Source organism: Giraffa tippelskirchi, chromosome 5, assembly GCF_054371585.1.
Source record: "Giraffa tippelskirchi isolate mGirTip1 chromosome 5, T2T-mGirTip1v1.2.pri, whole genome shotgun sequence".
Classification (NCBI taxonomy): Eukaryota; Metazoa; Chordata; class Mammalia; order Artiodactyla; family Giraffidae; genus Giraffa; species Giraffa tippelskirchi.
Window position 1 is genome coordinate 58,402,652 of NC_137279.1, and position 22,488 is coordinate 58,425,139.

Consider the following 22,488-nt stretch of genomic DNA (forward strand, 5'->3'; position numbering starts at 1 on the left):
GGGGAGATTTAACAGTTAGTAATGGACATCCATCATTTAGCGTCGTGTCTTGTGATAAAGAGGTCAGTCAGATGTTTTGGGTGAATACGAGCAAAGTACCATTTGATTGCTCCCTCGTCTCTGGTTTATAGCTTTGAAGTGACTCTTGTGGTAGTTTTAAAGGAAGTTTCGAGAAGTCAGAGCAGTCTTCTGGGAACAGATAGAGCATCCCTAAGCAACTTATTTTGAAGTCTAACTTTGGGTGCATTCTTTGAAAATAAAATAGCACCCTCTATTTAATATACATTGATGGAATTATGACTTTTTTTTTTGCCACAAGTATGTAATGAGTTATTATCCCATATTATACAATCCAAGCTATAGCTATAATAATAATATTTTCTATTTCAAGTAGAATGAGGAGAAAGGAGTTAGAAACAAAGGAGCTTTAAACAGAAGAAAGAAAAAGAAAGAAAGGGAAGCTGTATGAAAAACCTTTACTACGGTACACTAGAGAGGATTTTCTTTCTTTTTTTCTGCTTTTGGGCACTTAAAACAAAAATACTACAGATTATTGCCTGCGTATTTTTAATGCTCTGTAATTGTGTACTGAGGCAAATCCCATTATTTTTAAATCACTTAATGTTGGAAAACAATTGGATAAACCCCACTTGGAGTGCCCTGTGGGTCATCTCAAGCCATTTGGTTTTGTTAATAAAATTAAAACAATTGGAGGAAATACACAGATGCTTTCAAATTGGCTTTACAATGATGATGTCTGTACATATGAAAAAGAGGACAGCTCTTGAAACTCCATGAAGCCCAATGCTTCATTACTGTGTGTGAGAGATGTGAGTTGGAAGTAAAGATATGACATATATTTTTATTTTGAGATGCAGTGCTAATTCACGTCATTCAGCCCTTTCACTGCCAAACTGTAAAAGTCCATTAAGTGACTGAAAGGAATATACAAATTATCCACTGGCACTCCAGGCTGGAGTTTTACATACACCCTGTTATTCTATCCGCCAGCTTGCTGCAAGATTCTATTAAGCAGTAAGTGAGATTATATTGCCTGCAAACTAATTGTACAAAAGACTCTGAAATAAGTCATCAGAGCCCAGGACCTTCTGAAAAGCCGCCAGGAGATATTATAAATTGCTCTATCATTCCTGTCAGCCTGGTTTCAAAACCCAGAGCTTCCACATGGATCTGGTTGGCTCTGAAGCCGAGTTCAGTTCCCCAGCTATCGACAAAACTGGGAAAATTCCAATCATGTCATCCGTGGCTGCCCAGTTTGGTCCCTGGTGGTACCATGGAACAAGTGTGGCCCGGAAAATGGCAAGCTCTAATCCAGGAAACCTCTGTGCTTGAAAGGAGAATTTTAGAATGTGAGCAGTAACTTCTGCACCCCCCTGAACTTCTGTCTGGTTTTAATGTTCCAGGGGCCTGCAGTTACTACTGGAAATACTTTTGTCTCATTTCTGCTTTTCGTGAATTGAAGGAAAACAAGTACCCCATCGAGATCATAGGGTCTCTTGGGAGTATTGTGTTTGAGCCCTTACCAAAATAGATGTAAAACAGTGTTGTCCAGGTGCTTGGGGAGGGGGGTGGAGCACATTTTTAGCATAAAATGCTTTTTTCATTGAATACAAAAGGTACCAGGGAAGGTTTTTCAAGGGCAGAATCTTTGTAGACTCTGACATGGATCAAAGACTGTTGGGTGGGTGATCACAGCCAACAACAATGAACTAAGGGACTCAATGGGAGGGCTTGGAAATTAGAGAAGTTTTCCTCCAGCAAAGAAGTTCTTAGAATGATATTGATTTGTTTTTCAAGACATAAACCAGTGTTACTTAGTGAAATCAAGGTTATCATCCATATATGTCAAGACATTTATATCGAAACAGAATATTTGGCCGAAGGATACCAGATTCATCGTAAACCATGTCTATATGCTTAGCTGTAAATGTATCATTTATGAAAACACTTCTGATCTATGTATTTTCTTTCCATTCACAGTGAAATTTTGATAAGAATGCCGCATTTCCTATAGCTTTGGGAAGATTGCTTTACCCCCATGTCATCATTTATTCATTTGTCACAGCACATTTCAATCATTTGCTCCCATGTGAAGAATTCATTGAGTCTCTGAAGCATGATCTCTGCTTGTGGGAATGTTTGTGTGTACACAGGCATCTGGGGCTGGCTGGAAGCTAGAACCGTCACACTCAGTTGTGTTGTGATTTGTTGATGCAAAATCTTTGCCTTTGTCTTCTTTGTAAGGTCCTAGTTCCTTAAGAGGTAGGAACTTCCTTTCTTTCTCAGCCCTGCACAGGTTCACGATGGTTGGCTCATTCATATGCAGTGAGGATTCAGCCATAAATGAGACAGAACTCTCCCCTTAAGAACTCATCGTAAGGCCCTATGAAAAACATCTCCCTTTAAAATGTTTCTCTTTGTCACTGAAGAATTATAGAATGTAGTAGTTGGAAAGGAAACTGGAATTCTTCCTTATATGTGATCTAAACTCTCATGTGGAGAATTTGACAATTCCTCTTCTGTTTCTGAAAAAATTTAAAAATCTTTAGGCAGTCATTCAGAGAGAAGGGTTATCCATAAATTTGGTTGCTATTATTGAATCATCCTTGAATGCTTTCTGTAATGTAACTCCAATTCTTAGGGCACTCATTTTGTACATAATTGTGTTATAATAAGATAAGCATTAGATAACTCATTTATGTGTGTGCTCCGTTGCTCAGTCCTGCCTGACTCTTTGCAGTCCTATGGACTGTAGCCCACCAGGCTCCTCTGTCTATGGAAATTTCTAGGCAAGAATACTGGAGTGGTTTGCCACCTCCTACTCCAGGGGATCTTCCAGACCCAGGGACTGAACGCACATCTCTTGGGTCTCCCTTATTCACCGGCAGATTCTTTACCACTGTGCCAGCTGGGAAGCCCCAATAACTCATTTAGTGCCATCTATCTGTATTTTTATACTACTTTTATTCTTATTTATATCAAGATGCACTTTTATTTCCTTTAAAACTTCTTATAAGTTTTTTTTTCTTCTTTTTTCACAATTAACTTTCCAGCAGCCTTTGTATTTTTCTTATTTTCCCCTTGATAGCAGCTCCTGTGATTTTGCCATGGATTTCCATTTTTGTCAAAGGTATTTCTTTAAGGTTTTGAAAAATTAACTACATTTTTACTTTTTTTTAAATTTGTGGAATGATTTTCCTAGTTTCTTCATATTGTTTCTTAATGGGCGATCCAGCTCACTTGATCTTATGAACCCATGTGACAACATCATATTTAATGTTCATCAAAATGACCCTGAGGTACAAAAAAATAATTTAAAATGTATTATTTTACTTATATACTACTTTTTGGTGGAGTATTTCTATTCTGCATAAGTAATAATCTCCAGGATCTTATGATCTAATGGGTAATATGCACATGAAAAAGTTGAAAAAAATATTTGGCACATTATGTGACGAGAGTACCCACAAAGGTAGGAGAACCTGGAAATCATTTTCTGCTAGGGTGGTCTGAGAAGATTCCATGAAAGATTGGAATGGACCGTGAGTTGAATGCTGAGGTTTGGAAGTAATTTTAAGAAGGAAAGAGGGGCAACGATAGCTCATCCTCTGAGGGAAGCCTGAAGGACACAGCAAAAATGGAATAAATCAAATTGGTGCATCAAGAAGTTCATGTAAGGTAATCATTGTAATGTTGCTGGAAAAGTAGATGAGAGTGAGATGGGAGCAGAGATTTTGTTGGCTAGATGAATATTTTATATTTATTCCGGAGGCCATAGGAACCTATTGATTTTTTTTTTTTTCAAGTTGGGTTAATGACATGATCAAAGCCATCATAGACAGACGAATATGATCGTGGTATGCAGCATGGAATAGAGGGGGACAGGACAGGCAAAACGCCCAGTGAGAAGATAACGGCCATCGTCTAGGTGTGAGCTCACACAGGCCTGACTTAGGGACCTGTCAGAAGGGCCTTGTTGCAAAGGATGAGAATATAATTTTCAAAGAGGAAGAAGAACTAGTTTGAAAGGAAATATGATGATTGTGTGTGTGTGTGTGTGAGGGTGAGTCATTCCAGTAGAAGTTAACAGTAGTGGGTTAAAAGCGGGGGTGTGGTATGTGGTCATGCCTCGATACTGGAAAGTGAACAAATTATGAAGTGAACAAAAATTCATTCTGACTTCTCGGAACAAAAAAGGGAAGAAATGCTGTTTGGAAAACCTCCCCCCTGCCCCACTTTCTAACTAGTTATTGTTGGCTCTTCGTAAGAAGGCAGAAGGCAATGGCAACCCACTCCAGTACTCTTGCCTGGAAAATCCTATGGACGGAGGAGCCTGGTAGGCTGCAGTCCATGGAGTCGCGAAGAGTTGGACGTGACTGAGTGACTTCACTTTTACTTTTCACTTTCATGCATTGGAGAAGGAAATGGCAACCCACTCCAGTGTTCTTGCCTGGAGAGTCCCAAGGACAGCGGAGCCTGCTGGGCTGCCGTCTATGGGATTGCACAGTGTCGGACACAACTGAAACGACTTAGCAGCAGCAGCAGCAAGAAAGCAGAGGCTTGGGTTTCTTTTCAAATAAGTATAAGGAGCGCCGTGTAGAATGGGCTTCCCAGGTGGCACTAGTGGTAAAGAAGCTGCCTGCCAATGGGGAAGATCCCCTGGAGGAGGAAATGGCAACCCACTCCTGTATTCTCTCCTGGAAAACTCCATGGACAGAGGAGACTGGTGGGCTACAGTCCATGGGGATGCAAAGAGTTGGTCACTACTGAGCACGCATGCACACACACACACACACACACACACATGCACACAAAGAGAGCCATGTAGAATGCAAAGATCTGGTAGCAGAATGCTAATTAACCCCTAGAAAATGACTAGCAACACTCTCTTGATGCAACATAAATTTTCAGCGAACATCACAGTGAAAAATGATTCATTTAAAGTTCAGATCCTAAATCCTTTTATTCTCAGCCATGACCCAGCCTATCTGGTTTCTTTGACTTATCCTTGGTTTTCTGTGAGTGTAATAATACAATAACACTGTAATATCTCTGAGGAAGGTGGTGGTGCTGTGCTTCTGTTGATACAATTAATATTGCTCTTAATATTTAACCTATTATGTTAAAAAGTAGTTGCTTTTATTATTATAAATGCCCTGAATTAGAATGCTAATTTAGTCAATTTTGATAGGCTCATCTCAAGTTATAATGTACAGGCTTTTCTTCTTTTCTTTTTTTTTGAAGTCATGCATCCTTAACCAGGTTTCCGTACTTATAAGTGGTTAGTTATTACTTCCTGTTGAATTAGCAGTTGCTGAGTAGTTGAGTCTTTCTACAATCCTGCAATCCACTAATGTGATATTTAATGAGGAGACATCAGTCTGGAGAAAGGTAGTCAATATAAATCAGTGTTTACAAAGTGTGATTAACTCTGAAATATTTCATCAATGCTGTGGTCCCAGGCAGACTCTATGCTAATTACTAGAATCTGTGCATGTTTCAGGGGACTTGGATGGACCCTGAGTATTGCAAACATGGAGCAGCAAAATTGCAATTATGCTCGGACTGTCTCTGATGACAATTTATGCATTTGGTGTGATGACCTCCCCCTTCCCAAGAGGGCAATAAACAGAATGCATTTTCATTAAGATACTAATGCACTTAATCACAAGGGGAAAGGGTTAGGAAGTAACGAAAGACCTTCAAGCACTATGTGACAGAGTTGATAGGGGAGAGAGGCTTTATTTTAAAGGCAGCTTCTCTACAAAGCTGTAGGTAGCCCCAGAGCGCTTCCCACACACTGTCATTGGCCCTAATTGAAAAATTTCAAGTTAAAGTTTGGATCTTCTTCTGATGATATCCTTATCATTTCACATGTGTTGTTACTAATGTAAATGATATCAACCGTAATATTAAAAGTATAATGTCATAGCTGTTTATTTTTATATCTAACACTTCCATGCAGTTTGAGTGTTTGGGATTAATTATGCAAGTAATGTAATAAACGTGATGATGATGGTGATGTGATAATGGTAATGATGATGGTGATGATGGTGATCATCCATCATCGGTAGACATTTTCCAAGAGTAAAATTGTATTGTAAAGCTCTGGTAAGTGATGAAGTGAGGACCATGTAACTTTAGTCCCTGCCCTCAAGGAGCTTACTGCACAGTTCCAAATTAGCCTGCTGATCATTTTTCACAGTGAGATTTATACTGTTCAGTGTCAGAAGGACAGGAAGCCTGATGCATCAGACAATTGGTAACCAAAAGAAATCCAGGATGAATGGTGTAGTTATATGGTTTTGATGTTTGTGTTTTTTATGGAAATAATCTGCTGGGAAATTTCTTTTCGATCCCAAGATTCTGGGAGACTGCTACTTTGCCTGAATGGAAGAAGCATAATGTTTTAAAGGCTAATTTTAAGCTCAGTTTTTTGAAGAACTTCACTGTATATCTCCTCTGTAGCGACTCATCATTCAGTGCATCTTCAGTGGTCGTAGCTGAGCATCTGGCTTCATGATATTTGCGACACCTTCATGACTCCTGTTGACATTTATTTGAGGGAAGAGGGCAGAAGTAGCAGAGTTGGCATTATCAGGCGATGCTAGGATTGCCTGGGTCTTGCAAACCTAACAGCTTTTCTTCACACTCTGTGTTTTAGGTAATATAGAATATAGCTGCCCCGCCACGAATGAATGTGAAATCACAAAGCGCAGACGTAAATCCTGCCAGGCTTGCCGCTTCATGAAGTGCTTAAAAGTAGGCATGCTGAAAGAAGGTAAGGCTGGGTGCTTGTGGCCTTGCGCTTTAGGTTGGGGATGGGAGAAGGGGATGTACAGGGAATTTCAAAAATGTTAGAGAAACCAGGAAATGCCGGGGTCACAGTAAGTACCGTGAATCTGGCGGCAGAATGCTCCTTCTTTACGCCTGAGCTCTTGATCCCTCGTGCCTGCTTGACATCGACAGGAAGGGACAAGGTAGGACACATCTGATGTGCGGCTAAACCCACAGGTATGCTTGGCAGTGTGGGTTCTTTTCATCTTTGCAATTTGCAGAAAGCAGAGGGTGAAGAGTAGCTAAGAGGCTACTGTCATTGTCTTTTTGCTTTCTCCTCAGTACTACAGTTACAGAGAGAGCTCTTCATCTTTGCTGAGGTATAATTCATAAAAGTTGTATATATTTAAAGTATATGATCTGTGTTTCATTTTATATATATATATGTATGTATGTATTGTGAAATAATCACCATAATCAAGCTAATTAACATATCCATCACTTCATTTCATTATGTTTACCTTTGTCTTTCTTTCATAAAAATTAATCTTAGATGTAAAGCATTTGCTATTCTTTTCTAATCTTTGGGACTTATTTTCTACTATAAAGACTTTATAACAGTGTTATTAAAATTGTTGCTTTCAGTTGAGGATAATAGCAACAAACACAAAATAATAACAGTGAACATGTGTTTTGTGCTAAACAAATTACTGAAGTACATACACCAAACAAGTCATAGAGACAGGAACTGAAACCAAATAGATTCTAGAATTTACTCAAGTCCCTCACTCACACTAAAGGTCCTGAAATCTTTGTATGTTTCAGTATGTCTAGTGAAGCTTGGATGGAGAAAAATTGTTCTTTTTTGTGGGAAGCCTCGGTTTAATTTTTGGTTTATTTTGAATATATTTGCATATATGTATGTGCTTTTGTAGATGTGAATTTTACATACTACATTTAGATTTTACTGTTTCCTTCTCTTCAGAAAATTTGCCAGTGTTTAAAATAACTACGATAATTTTATACAGTAACAAAATGGAAATACAGTGATTGAAGTTTGAAAGAAAATAAGGTAAATTAAATATTTAAATGTGTTGTTTTTATTGAGTCATAGACTATGTCTTATTCCTGGGGTCGGCCTTATGAGTTTGTATAATTTGTTGTTACTGGAGATCATCTATTTTTTTCACTTTTAAATCCAAGTAGATCCAAGTGTTTATTCCCCATGAATGAACAAGAGCTTTAGTTAGCTATGGCATCAACAGATCTCATTATTTTTCCTGGCTTTTTCTTATTCCAAGTTTTTTTCTGTGAACAATATCATAGTAAGATGAGTAGATCAGACAATATTTGGGTACATGGAATTCATTCTGTTTTTCTCTTGTTCACTAAGAAGTAACTTCTCCCTTAACTGAGAACAACTTGAAAAAAAAAAGTAAACAAACAAGTGTGTAACTTGATCCTTAAAGCCTTATGGAAAAAGAACCAAGATATTTTGCTAAGAATAAAACAGAAAGCAAATTGCCTGCAGCAACATGGATGGACCTAGAGATTGTTATCATACTAAGTGAAGTAAATCAGAGAAAGACAAACATCATATGATATCACGTATATGTGGAATCTAGAAAAAAAAAATGATACAAATAAACTTATTTACAAAACAGGAACAGACTCACAAACATAGAAATCTATGATTACCAAAGGGGAAATTAAGGCAGGGTGGGATAAATTAGGAGTTTGGGTTTAACGGATATGTACTACTGTATACAAGATACATAAACAACAAGGACAGGGAACTGTAGCACAGGGAACTATATTCATATCTTATAATAGCATATAATGGAAAAGAATCTGAAGAAGATATGTATATATATAAATATATATAATGGGATCACTGTGCTGTACACCTGAAATGAACACAACACTGTAAATCGACTGTTCAGTAATAAAAGAAGGAAACAAATTACCTATTAGAATGATTAAATTTATATATATTTTATATAAAATATGCCTATTTAAATTTGTATGACAAAATTTTATACAAATTTATATTTTAATAATTTGTATTAATACACACACACTGATGGTATGTGTATGGAAAAATGGAAGAAAGGTGAAAGATTGGTAACAGTGTTATACTGGTGAATAAAAATAAGGGTGAGAAACGCTTTTGTTTTTGCTCTATAGCCTTTGGCACTGTTAGGAGTTTTCCACAGTGAACATGTCTTACATTTATAATCCATTTCCTAAATATTTAGTAAGTTGCTCTCATATCCCAGGCACTATTCTAGGCTCCAGAGATGCAACAGTGAGAATGATGGATATTGTTGCTAGAGGAAGCTTATGTGAAAAATGCCAAAAGGACAGCAATTTTAACAAAGGAAACATAATCGAACAGTAACAACCCAACTCATAGGACAAAGAGTTTTCCTCTGAGTTACAACGGTGGTGATAGCTGATGTTTTAGTGATGGAAAACCTTATCTTAGTGATTGCCTTAAACCCAGTAACAGAGTACCAGACAAAACGTATTTCACAGTGTCACAAGTGATTGATTGATAGTCATTTTTGGTCTTTGTTATCTTTATGTTGCCACTTAATTGAGCTGTGTATGCATTCATGTCAGTTGTGTCTGACTCTTTGCAACCCTGTAGACCATAGCCAGCCAGGCTCGTCTGTCCATGGGATTCTCCAAGCAAGAATATTGGAGTGGGTTGCCATGCCCCCCTCCAGGGGATCTTCCTGATCCAGGGATCAAGCCCATGTCTCTTATGTCTCCTGCCTTGGGAGGCAGGTTCTCTATGATCTGGAAAGCCCCTAGTTGAGCTGTAGAGACGTATGCTTGTTCAAAAAGGCTTACCTTTGAGTTTGGAGTTGAGGAACCTCTATTTTTCAAAAGCAAATCAGTGTTTTAAAACTGTTATAAAAGTAATGTATCAATTAGCACTTAAAAAAAACTTTTTGGCCATACCACATGGCATGTGGGACCTTCATTTCCCAACCAGGGATTAAACCCACACCCCTCATGCTGAATGGGTATGTTCTCGATTTGGATTGTTTTTTCAAAAACTAAAGTACATCCTGATATGCCTCCATGTCCAGGTAGATAGAATTTTTTTTTCATTAGTTTGATTTTACTGCTGCAGTGTACTCCCCTATTTGTCCTTCCAGGTTTAAGGAGGAAGTAGAAAACATATTTTCCCTTAAGTAATTTTCCCCATGGTGTTTTCAGGCAGGCACAATCTTGAAGGGTGGTTAGTGTGACTGAAGAGGTGTGAACTGTGTTTAATTAAACATTGTTGGTGAAAGTAAATGGGATGGGTGCTTATCTATAATTCACACCTCTTCAGTTGCCGTTATCAAGCCTTTAGAGGGACTGTTTTCAAGGGAATTGCTGCTATTGCTGATATACTCAAAAAATAATTTATTTTCCTTTACTTCCTTGTGCGCACTTTGGTGGAAAAATGTCCCTAAGCCCCCTCCCCCAAAGAGAAAAGAGGGGATGGTTATGAGTAAATATGGAATACTCTTTTTTCTTTTATCCTTAAAAAATACAGTGAAATATTGCATTACACCCTGCATATAAATGCACAATTATATTGGGCCATCTCCTTGGCTCAAGACTTACCTTCTCAGCCTGGAGAGAATGATACTGTCTTAAATATATCTTTATGGATGGAGAGGGATTTCAGTCCCATGCAGTATGTCAGAGATCATGATGTAGTAAATCTATTCAAATGTAAACCTGTTCAATTCAATTACCAGTCCATAATAAAATTTGCCTCTACAACCCGCATGTTGACCACAGCAGTCCATACAGGCTGATGGCACAGCAGGTCTGGAAATTGACAGACAAAATCTATTTAAACAAAAAACAACATTAGTTCTAGAATCTGAAATGAAATCAGATTTCAACAGCTTTGATGGGAACCTTCTTTCCTTTAACAGATATTTTTATTCAACTAGCCAAGTGCATCTTAGATAAAATGCTGCCTGAGGGAAATGAAGACATTTTGATTAAAAAAGGGGGTTTATAGAAAAATGAAACTTCCATTCTTTTAAAAATACTAAGCCTTGGTTTTATTGACTGGCATTTCTACTAATGATGTGGGATGCAAACTCAAAGGAGTGGCTTAGTCAGTCAGGAAACAAGTCCAGTTACTTCACACTGTATGGGATTAAATCCCTAAAACTGGCTTCTCATTAGTACCATAATCCTATCCAAATGAACTGGTTGTCTTTTGTTCTTTACTTGTTTTTTTTTTTAAGATTTGTTTTTGGATGTGGGCCATTTTAAAATTCTTCATTGAATCTGTTACAGTATTGTTTTGTTTTGATTTTTTTGGCTGTGAAGCTATGGAGTGGGATCTCACCTCCCCAGCCAGGGATAGAACCTTCACCCCATGCATTGGAAGGTGAAATCCTAACCCCTGGATCGCCAGGGATGTCCCACGTGTTTGGTTTTAATATTAGAATTTCTGAATCAAAAAATTGTTACCAATGGAAGCAGAGAAACAGTTATGTGAAGAAAACGACAAAATTCAACAATAAAGCAAAACTGTGAGAAGTACAGTTAAAAAAAACAAAAAGTAGCTTGTTTGAATCCAAATAGTTGCACCATTTCCGCATCCTGAAAAATCCCCTTCTCTTCTCTGGGTTCTATGTTCCGCTAAGGAATGATGGGCCAGCATTATTTTTTTCAGCATTATACCATACTGTATGTCAGGGAAAACCCATCTATTACAAGATATCTGGTCTCAACATTCCCTTTTCATTTTTTTCAGGTATTGTTTATTTGAAGGAGAAAACAAGAACTAATCAAGGTGCACCTATAAATCTGGTCAAGATTTATTTTTATTTTGATCTCTCCCCCTTAGTTATTTAAAAGGTATTGCAGGACATACAGGTTCAGTTTTCCCTCTGTCAGTGGCAAACAGAGACATTTTATGAAAGCGATAATTATTTTATTTAGGTATAGAATTCACTGGTCGAAGATTGAAGAAGGGCTTTTTGTTCGTTATTGGCGTGATGGGTTTCACCTTGGCAACTCAAGTATTTTTCTTTGACTCTTGTAGGTGAAAATAAGCGATACACATTTGTGTACAGTGTTACATTTCTCAGCTAAGCAAGCCTGCATGCCACAGTACAGATGAAGCCAGGCAACATGGCAGACTGGTTTAGTTATTTCATGACAAGAGAGTATGCTTTTTGTTTTTCCCTAAAAAAAAAAAGAATGTGCTTAACATTTCTAGTCATCACTTTTGCATCTGAAAAATGGTAGTGCCAATAATGATATTTGCAAATAAAAAGTTTGCAAATAAACTTTTATTATTGCAAATAAAAGTTGTTGCAAATATCCAGTAAGATACTGCAGGTTAGGTGCTTAGACTAGCAAGTGGCCCAGAACAAGGAGCAGTTCAATGTTAGCTGTTGTTGCTGGTCAAACTTTATGGTTAGATGAACGTAGATTGAGGCCCCGGCTCGGTATACTCTTGAACCTGGGGCAAGGTATATGACCTCTAGGACTCATTTTCAGCCTATTTATTTATAAATATGGAACTTAATCCTTTTTCTACAGAAGAAAATGGACAGAACACACACATTTTAAAATGTGTGCAAGAAGATGTAAGAATTCCACTAACCTCTTAGGTACATTAAATTTTACTGAGGTAATTTTGATATCAGAGCATCATAGAAAAAACTCGGAGGAGAGAAATAAGTTTTAGCACAGCTCCATAAGTATTAACCGAGTTCCTCCCATGTGTTTGGCAAAACACTGTGTTTTAACTTTTGATTCTGATTTTTCTACTCCCTTGCATTGTTATTTTCAGTCCATTCAATTCTGTCTACATTTCCATACATGCCGGGGAGCAGTTAAGCTAGTAAATTCTTTCTCATCTCTTCTATTCCCAACTTCTATAAATTTTGTTAAAAATAATATAATGTCAGAACTTTCCTAGTAGTCCAGGGCTTAAGACTCCATGTTTCCATTGCAGCGGTCATGGTTTGATCCCTGCTCAAGGATAACTAAGAACCTGCATACTGCATGGCATGGACAAGAAAAAATGATATAATGTCTATAGGAACATAATACTAATATATGACACAAAGATACTTATAATTCTGCTGCTGCTGAATTACAGGTCTGAAATATATATGGTCTGAAAATATAGTAAGAAGTATTATTTGATAGATATGGCTAGTGAATTGTGCTACTTTGTAAATTTTGTACATAATTCTTTGGATGCTTTTTTTCTGGAAAACCAGGATGTACATTATCTTTGTCAGAGTTAATAGAGGTGAGAGCTGAGGGAATAGTAATAGATATTTAAATACTTAGGACCTGAAGTCTTGATCACGTATTTTTGTAGTGTTTGAAAAACTTTTCCTCCTTATTTCCTTACAGCCTCTACCATTTTTTGTTAACAAATTGAAGTGCATGCAATCAGTAGACTTTTATTAGTGTGGGTCTCTAAAGTCTCATCACAGATTGCTCTGTTGCTATTGGTCAGATATATATGAAGTTTTGTTTTTAGATTTTTTTTTTTTTCATTGAAGTTTTTTTGTTTTAATTTTTATTGAAGTGTAGTTACTTTACAATGTTGTGTTAGTTTCTGCTGTACAGCAAAGTGACTCAGTTATATGTATAGATTTACCCCCTTTTTATGGGTTTCCTTCCCATTTAGGTCACCAAAGAACATTAAGTAGAGTTTCCTGTGCTATAGAGGAGCTTCTCACTAGTTACTTATTTTATACATGTTGTTCAATTGCTCAGTGGTCTCTGACTCTTTGTGACTCCATCCATAGACTGTAGCATGCCAGACTCCATGGAGTTCGCTAGGCAAGAATATTGGAATGGGTTGTCATTTTTGTCTCCAGGGGATCTTCCTGAACCGGGGATCAAACTCTCATCTCCTGAATTGGCAGGTGGATTTTTTTACCACTGAGCTACCAGGGAAGTTCTATTTTATATGTAGTTTTATGTATATAAAATATGTCAATCCTAATTTCCCAATTCATCCCACCCTCCCTTCCCCCTTGGTGTACATGAATTTATTCTCTGCATCTGTCTCTATTTCCATTTTGCAAATAAGTTCACCTGTACCATTTTCCTAGATTCCACACGTAAGGGATATAACATTTTTTTTTTTCTTTCTGACTTACTTCACTCTGTATGACAATCTCTGTTAGATTTTTAAACTAAAACATTGCCATAAGTTGGAAAGGAAAAGAGTGAGTTTATATAACTTTTAAGTGCCTTCTAAATACTTCCTCTGGAGAAAAAAAAATGAGTCATTAAAACATAACAAATGATACAGTTATGTGTTTAATTGATAACTGTATTTGCCTTTATAAAGTAAGCTTCTGTTATAGTGGTGCTCCATATAATCACCTACTTTTTAAAAGTCTATAGTACCATGAAGATGCCAGGTAGACAATTTACATGATATGGTAGAACTGTGAGTCTTCTTGTTCAGGATCAAGTCAAAGCAGTGGCTGGGAATCAGCATTTGAAATGTTTTATAGTGTGGAAAGGGTGTGAGATATTACAGTTTCATTATCACCTTAAACCCTCATTGAGAAAAGTGGGACCCTGCATGTCAGATTCTCATTAATCAGATGAGCTCATGGTTCAGAGAGTTTTAGTAACTTACCCAAGGTCCCATTGCAGATCAGTGGGTGTGAGATGAAAGTCCTATTCCCAGGCCCCTCCTGTAGCTGTATCAAAGCATGTTACAGCCTTGGCCCAACAAGGGGTCTTTCATTCTCCAGCCGTGGGTCGACTGCCCAGCATCTCAGCATAGCAGGCCAGTTGTGACCTGAAAGATTCATTTAAAGGTAGAGAAAATGAGAAATGGTGCTGGCACTCTCAGGAAACAGCAGAACTTATGGGTTTAACAAGAGATTTGTGCCCAAGATACTGGTATTAATGGTATCCATAAGGAAGGGACTTTTCCTTAGGATTCTGAATGGGGAAACCAGGTTTTTCACCTGGAGTTTAAAGAGGTCACTGAAAATGCAGATGACTGTGGGGATCAGTCTAGGAAATGTCTTTACAGGATAACTCAGCAGCTTGAATATTGAGTGTATAGTGAGTAGGAGAAGGTGTTGTGTATCAGGAGATGTGGAGGGAAGAATGACAAGGTTAATGTATTGTATGGAACAATGCATTCAGGTCCATTCATTTTGGTCAAGATGAGTTAGTGTCTGTATCTAGATAGGTCCCTGGAAAAGAAATTACCCTGAAAAAGTTTGAAAATCTAGAACGAAATCTTTTGCTTTCATTTCTTGGTTCTCTAGTATTGGATGGGCCAAAAAGTTCATTCGGGTTTCTCCATAAGATGTTACAAAAAACCCGAACCAACTTTTGGGCCAACCCATACCTTAAAAGGGTCATGCCGTCTATGCCCTGCTTAAATCCTTTGGCTTTCCAAATCATTTAAAACCCATCAAGAGTTGCCAGTCTCTGTAGAGTGGAATGCCCTCATCTTTTGCTCTGTCTCATAGATTAATAAGACTGACCTCATGTTTAGGAAATGTTTGGGTAGAAAAAAAATGATAGAGGATTCCTCCACAGTAGAGGATGCGTTGTCCAGAGACCCTATTTATTCTGAGCTATCTCATCATAATCCATAGGGTATACTTCCTATTTCTACTTTTTAGTTTAGAGAAGGCATTTTGTATGTGTCCATATATACATAAATATGAGACAGAGCACAGATTATATGTTTATTCATTTAGCTGCCATTATATCTCTCTGATCAGTTGTCTGGAACCCCTAGGATGTAAAGAGAAATTATCCCAAAACTGTTTTCCTGCAACCACAGCTTGTGTCTTGATTTATATATGGCAGTGGGAACTCGGAGAGTCTTCTGGGTTTACCCTATCAGCAGGAGCAGCAAAGAGCAACTAACTTGTCTAATTACCCTTCTGTTTCATATCTTCCATTTTAATAAAATGTTCTTTAAAGACTGTAGCATTTTCCACATAGATTCTCTTTAAAAAATACAAAAGCTACTCAGGCCATTTATTAACAAGCAGATTTGTTTTTGCTTACTTAAAGAACCTGCTTAGTGCAATTTATCCTAGTGAAATATCTTTTGTAAAAACCTCTGAAGAAGACATCGCCAAGGTGAATTTTTTTTTCCCCAAGTCTAACATCATTATGCTGCCAAGTCAAAAACAGAAATTATTGGTAGGGAAATTTGGGTTCCTACTGCCTTCAAAAAGCAGAACAAAGAAAAAGAGAAAGCTTTAATGGTATTCAAGGAAAATATTTCTGTGTTAGATGACAGTTAATAGAACTGCATTGACCTCACTGGTATTTCTTGCACTCTCTGTTGTAATATTATCCTAAGAAGCTCCCTCATTAATGCACAGTATTAAACAAAACTCCCAAGTTATAATATAAGCAATAGCAAAGAGCACCTTTTTCGTGAGCTTTGTCTTGACATTAAGCCGTTGGGAATATACTTAAGGTGCCATGAAAACTTATTTCGTGTACAGTTACTGCACTGCCAGATGGTGACTTTCTTTTTTTTTTCTTGTCGTGCTTTGTTGGTATGAAACCTGGATAGTCTTGAAATGAATAGCAAGATTTGGAGGATAAGAGTAATAACACTTACTGGTGAGAGCTTAATATGCCTTAGGCTATGTACTATGTGCTTTAGTTGGATTTTTTTGTTGTTAATCTTTACAATGATTTCCAGAGTTGGGTGTTTCCCCATTTCACAGAGGAAAGAAAAACTTACAGAGATTATGTTACTTGCCAGAGTTCTCACAAGGCATGATGGAGTCAGGCATTCTAGCTCTTCTGCCTATGCGCTGTATTTGTTTAATACAGAAGGAATATTCAAGTGTATATTTAGTTTGGGATTCTTCAGAAGCTATGGGTATTATGAGATACTGAGCTCTTAAAAGATTACTTAAATAAACCCTTTTTTTTCTTTTTTTGAACTAGGGCTCACTCAGTTGCTTTGAGTTCTTCACTTACTTTCCAGAAATAGAATGAACTGTGTCAAAAGGCAGTGAGTTTCCCATCAGTATGAGAGGTGATACAGAGAACAGTTTCAAGGATCATGTAGGGATTAGACTAGAAGAACTTTCATGTGACTTCCCACTCTGAAATTCTTGAGATTGCAACATAAACTTTAGAATAACTTGTCAGTTATAAACTGTGTGAATAAAACACCAGCTACACTCAAGCTGTTCAGTTCCTGGGAACCTGATTTGAGAGGTCTCTGTTTCTGTCAGTGCGTGACATCTTATTTAAATCCCAATTAGAGCAGAGGGGAACATTTTGTTCTGTGACATAGTTTTACTCTCTGGCTCCAGTTTTTAGAAAGAAAAGTTCAGAACCAAATTCCTTTTAAGTTTTGCTTTTGTAAAGAGGAGTGAGTCTGATTCACTGACTTTGAGTGTCAGTCACCTCAGTTGTTTTGAGGATGTGGCCAGAGTGGACCTCTGGGATATTACAATCTTATATGTCTTATAAATGAGAAAAATGGAAGTACTGATGTTTTAAAGATTTGTCCATGATTCTGTATATAATCCAGGTGAGTTTTGGACTATCACATATTCCCTGTGGATCTCTGGTTCTCTGGAACCGTTTTATATTTATATATTTGTCAAAAATGACAATTACCTTAGAAATGAAGCAGATAGATTCTCTCCTGTGAACTTAGCAAAGGCAGCACTGAGAATTATTTGAACTGAATAAATCTGCCCTCGCTCGCCGCATTTGTGTGAGAGAGGACAGAAAGATTGAAATTATAAGGAATGGTTCTTTTAGCTCCCTTCCTCGTGTTTTAATGGGAATACTATTAAAAGTTAATCATTTATTTGATTGTCCTCATTTGTCATTTCCATTTGTGAATTTGAAATAGGGAGCCAGCATTTATCTACTATGCTACCGATTTTTATTCCTCTTGGATTATTAAAAATCCCCAATGGATTTTGCCCCAAGGGGGGAAAAACCTGCTTCAACATTTGCTCTTGCACTAGAAGTCTAGTGACAGCATGGTAAGTGGCAAGGGAGCGGGGAGGGGAGGCCCCTGCCATTTAGGACTCTGTTGGATGTGAAATTTTTCCCCAGCAGCCTCCAGACAACAGATTTTTATTCCTTTTCACCAGCGCCCACATATATCCACATGGCCCTGGATATATGTCGTTTATGGCATTGTGCTTAAATTTAATGTAAGGGAATTCTGATATATATTTGAATAAGGCCTGTTGAATGAAGAGCTCCATGGTCTCATTTCCCCTGGGCGCCATTCCTAACTTGTCAGTTACCTTTCTTGTCACCTCACTGTTGTCCGAGGAGGCACCAGACATTGTTTTTGTACACTTTCAAGTCTCCCCCCAGTGAAAGCGAGTGCTGGCTATTTCTTGAGAGATTGTTCTGGAGTTTTGCGTCTCTCTCGCTTAGTAGGTTGTCGAGCCACCAACCAGCTTCCCTAAGGCAAGCTGTCTGCAAAGGAACGAGCCAGCTGGCTTGGCCAAGGTTGATCAATGATGAGCAGCAGGCCGGAGTCCAGGTTCACAAAAGCCACTCAGCGGAGAGTAGGTCAGCGGCTTCCCCAAAGCCAGTGAGCTGGCAGAAGTCGGAGGTGCCTGGTGCTCGCCAAATTCCCTGAGCCTGATGGTACTGGTGGGGAGTCCATCCTTGGGCTTCCTGGCAAACCAGACTTCAGTGAATGGCAGATTGTGCTGTTTGAGAGCCAGGGTGGCTTTGTGGCCGCGAGAACAGATACCAAGACCCTGCCACTCCCACCCAGCCTTCCCCTGCAGACCATACAGCCCCGGCGCCCTGGAAGCTGCTGCTCCCCAGGTGCGATGGAGTTCAGCTGATTATCCACATCCTCAATTTGTTTTCACCTGACTTCAGCTTTAATTGCTTTTTAACATTGATATAAGGACGAATCCTGCCATTCAAAGGGAATGTCCTGGAAGTGATTTTGGAAGCAGGAAGCTTTATAGAGACCTTTGAGAGAAGTATTAGGATTTCTGCTCTTTGAAAACCCTAGTTGGAAGAACCCCTTCTTTTACATGGTGGTTGGGATACAACAGGGGTGCGATGGCAGAATCCAAAGGGAGGATTTCTTAGGGATCGCCCTTAGGTTAACCTGTTTCTCCAAGGATAATGTGTGGCCTAAAATCGTAACTGTTGTTTAGTTGCTAAATCATGTCTGACTCACAAATCGTTTTGTGACCCCATGGACTGTAGCCCTCCAGAGGCTCCTCTGCCATGGGATTTCTCAGGCAAAAAACTGGAGTGGGTTGCCATTTTCTTCTCCAAGGGATCTTCCTTATCCAGGGATCGAGCCCGGGTCTCCTGCATTGCAGGCAGATCCTTTACCACTGAGCCACCAGGGGACTCATAATCCCTTACCTATGTTTCTCAGTGATTATACATTTTCAGCTGTGAAGTCTTTTCTATGTAGGCTGCGTAGTACTAATTTTACACTCCTGGACTACTAGCTTGTTTTGTTTTTTTGACTGGAGTATAATTGCTTTACAATGTTGTGTTAGTTTATGCTGTACAATGAAGTGAGTCAACTATATGTATACATGTATCCCCCGCCCCCATGCCGCCTCTCTAGGTCATTGCAGAGCACCAAGCTGAGACCCCTGTGTTACACAGACAGCAGGTTCCCACTGGCAAGCTGTTTCACATGTGGTAGTGTATGTATGTCAATCCTAATCTCCCAGTTCATCCCACCTTCTCCTTCCCCCCTCTGTGTCCAATGTCTGTTCTCTATGTCTGTGTCTCTACTCCTGCCTTGGAAATGGGTTCATCTGTACCATTTTTTTTTTTTAGATTGCACTTATATGTATTACTACACAATATTTGTTTTTCTGACTTACTTCACTGTATGACAAACTCTAGGCCTATCAGGCTTGGGGATGAGGGGAATTGAAGGAATAGACTAGGTAAAAATGAAATCATTTGGATTAACCTTGTTTCACTTAGCATGTGTTTCTGCTTATCTCTGTAGTAATTTTCAGTTCTGTTTCTCAGTAGGAAGTTAACTCCATTTTGTCCAACCTGCCTCTCGGATCTTAGCTACAAGAGTTTTCCTTGTGGACTCTTGAGCCCTTATTTAGTGGCTTCTCTCTGTCCAGTTAATTTTCCCCAATCAAACTTTTCTGTAAGACCTAACTCGTTTGGAGCACATAACTTCCTCTCCTTTCTGCCACCCTGTTTTTTGAGCATTTTTTTTTGTTGTTCCAAAATTTCTTCTAACTAAAAGTGAAGCTTTTTCACCAGTGTAGTGAGTTGTCATTTGGTGGTTCCAAAGCTTATGACCTCTGTCATTATCTGCCCCCTGTCACACCCCACCTGGATTCACCCCTCTGCTCTCTTAGACATTTATCTCTAGGCCTATTAAGTCTCTCCAGAATCAACATTATCATAATCATTAGTGTATTTGAATCCAATTAAATGGCAACTACTCTGACCTTAGCCACTCTTAGGTTATTATCAATTTGTGTATAATTTGGAAATATTTGGATAGAATGTGGATTCTGGCCGTATGGTATAATTGATGTAAATATTTCTATGTGCTATCCAAAAAATATACCCTGTTCATTGTAACACATAGAATTGGGGTGAGGTTGTTCTGCCAAGAGCATCTTTCTAGCAACTTATGGACCCTAATCATATGTATTCATCAACCCCATCTTCAAATGTTTACTCATCCACTTTTTATCCATGCCTTCAATGAATATTTTTGAGGCATGGCTTCATACCACTCACTTTATTAATGCCAGGGATAGAAAGTGAACATGAGAGACAAGTTTCTGCCCTCATGGGGTTTATGATCTATCATCATTAATCATATGCCTGCTTATTTAGTTATATAGATTTTCTCCCTTTCTGAATTTTACCAGCCTTTATATTCTGTTTTGTACAATTTAGCATTTTAATTTCATGTTTTCTGTGTAGGGAAGTAAAGATAAAAAGCTTGATGTCTCAGATCAGATGGAGTCTGTGACTGTGAATTGAGCCCTTGAAATGTGTCTAATGCAAATAAATTGTTGAATTTTTAATCTTATTTCATTTTATTTAAATTAAATAGTCCCATAGGGCCAGTGAGTAACATAGTGGACAGTGCAGAAATAGAATCTGAGTTCAATCCAAACGTTCTTACTTACTTGCTGTGTTATCTCAAACAAGTTGCTTGACCCTTTATCTGCAAAATGGGGGTTGTAGTTCTAACTGCATCAGAGGGTTGTTTGGAGGTTTAAATGAGGAAATTGATGTAATGTTCTTTGGCATAGTGCCTAGTAAGCAAATAATCTATAAGAAAATATTGTGTTAGTAATATTTTGTATTCTGTTAGTCACTTTAGCATTTACCATACAGCAAAGCATAAAGATCTTCAGAACAGACTGTATCTGTTTATATTTTAATATACCATGATACCTAACAGTGATCACTTAATAGGTGCTCAGTAAAATATAGCTGATTAATTTTTTCTTTTTTTTTTTAGCCTAGTTTAGTAAGCTTTGAGTTACATTATTAAAACTTGAATGCAGGGATAATTTTTTCAGAATTATTTTTAGAAATAATTCTTGTACTATCATCATATACAAGTCACTTCTGCATTTTCCTTTATATGTGTGCAACCATGACAGAATTATATTTCAGAAGTCATGTTGTGTTGAATTCTTATTGAGTACCCTGATGATACAGCAATAGATATATCCTGAGTTGCAAGAAAAAGATGTTTTTCATTTGTCTTGCCCATAGACATTTGATATGTTAATGAATATAAATGAGAAAACTAAGACCTGTTTTTTTTAATTGATATATAGCTGACTTATAATGTGTTAATTTCAGGTATACAACAAAGTATTAAGTTATACAAGTGTGTGTGTGTGTGTGTGTGTGTGTGTGTGTATATTATTTTTCAGATTCTTTTCCATGAGAGCCTATTACAAGATACTGAATATAATTCCCTGTGCTGTATAGTAGATCCTTGTTGTTTATCTATTTTAAAGTGGTGATGTGTATCTATTAATCCCAAACTCCTAATTTATCCCTCATCCGCTTTGGTAACCATACATTTGTTTTCTATATAAGACCTATTTTAAATATAAATAACTCATATAAATAAGTTGCCTAAGATCATAAAACTAGTAAATGGCAAATCAGAATTTATTCCTAATTTCTCAGACTCTGAAGCCCATATGAAAAAGTTGGCTTAAAGCTCAACCTTCAGAAAACTAAGATCATGGCATCTGGTCCCATCACTCCATGGGAAATAGATGGGGAAACAGTGGAAACAGTGTCAGACTTTATTTTTGGGGGCTCCAGAATCACTGCTGATGGTGACTGCAGCCATGAAATTAAAAGACGCTTACTCCTTGGAAGGAAGGTTATGGCCAACCTAGATAGCATATTTAAAAGCAGAGACATTACTTTGCCAGCAAAAGTCCGTCTAGTCAAGGCTATGGTTTTTCCAGTGGTCATGTATGGATGTGAGAGTTGGACGATGAAGAAAGCTGAGCGCTGAAGAATTGATGCTTTTGAACTGTGGTGTTGGAGAAGACTCTTGAGAGTCCCTTGGACTGCAAGGAGATCCAATCAATCCATCCTAAAAGAGATCAATCCTGGGTGTTCATTGGAAGGTCTGATGTTGAAGCTGAAACTCCAACACTTTGGCCACCTCATGTGAAGGGTTGA

General features: G+C 38.0%; 1 protein-coding gene across 15 annotated transcripts in view; it reads left to right on the forward strand.

Annotated features, from left to right (window-relative positions):
• ESRRG (estrogen related receptor gamma) overlaps positions 1 to 22,488 on the forward strand; it is a 682,819-nt gene that overhangs the window by 510,272 nt on the left and 150,059 nt on the right. For all 15 annotated transcript variants that reach the window (XM_081484976.1, XM_081484983.1, XM_081484982.1 and 12 more), the window contains one exon: positions 6,686 to 6,802. In XM_081484976.1, the coding sequence (XP_081341102.1) occupies positions 6,686 to 6,802 (117 nt within the window). The remainder of the gene's footprint in view (positions 1 to 6,685; positions 6,803 to 22,488) is intronic.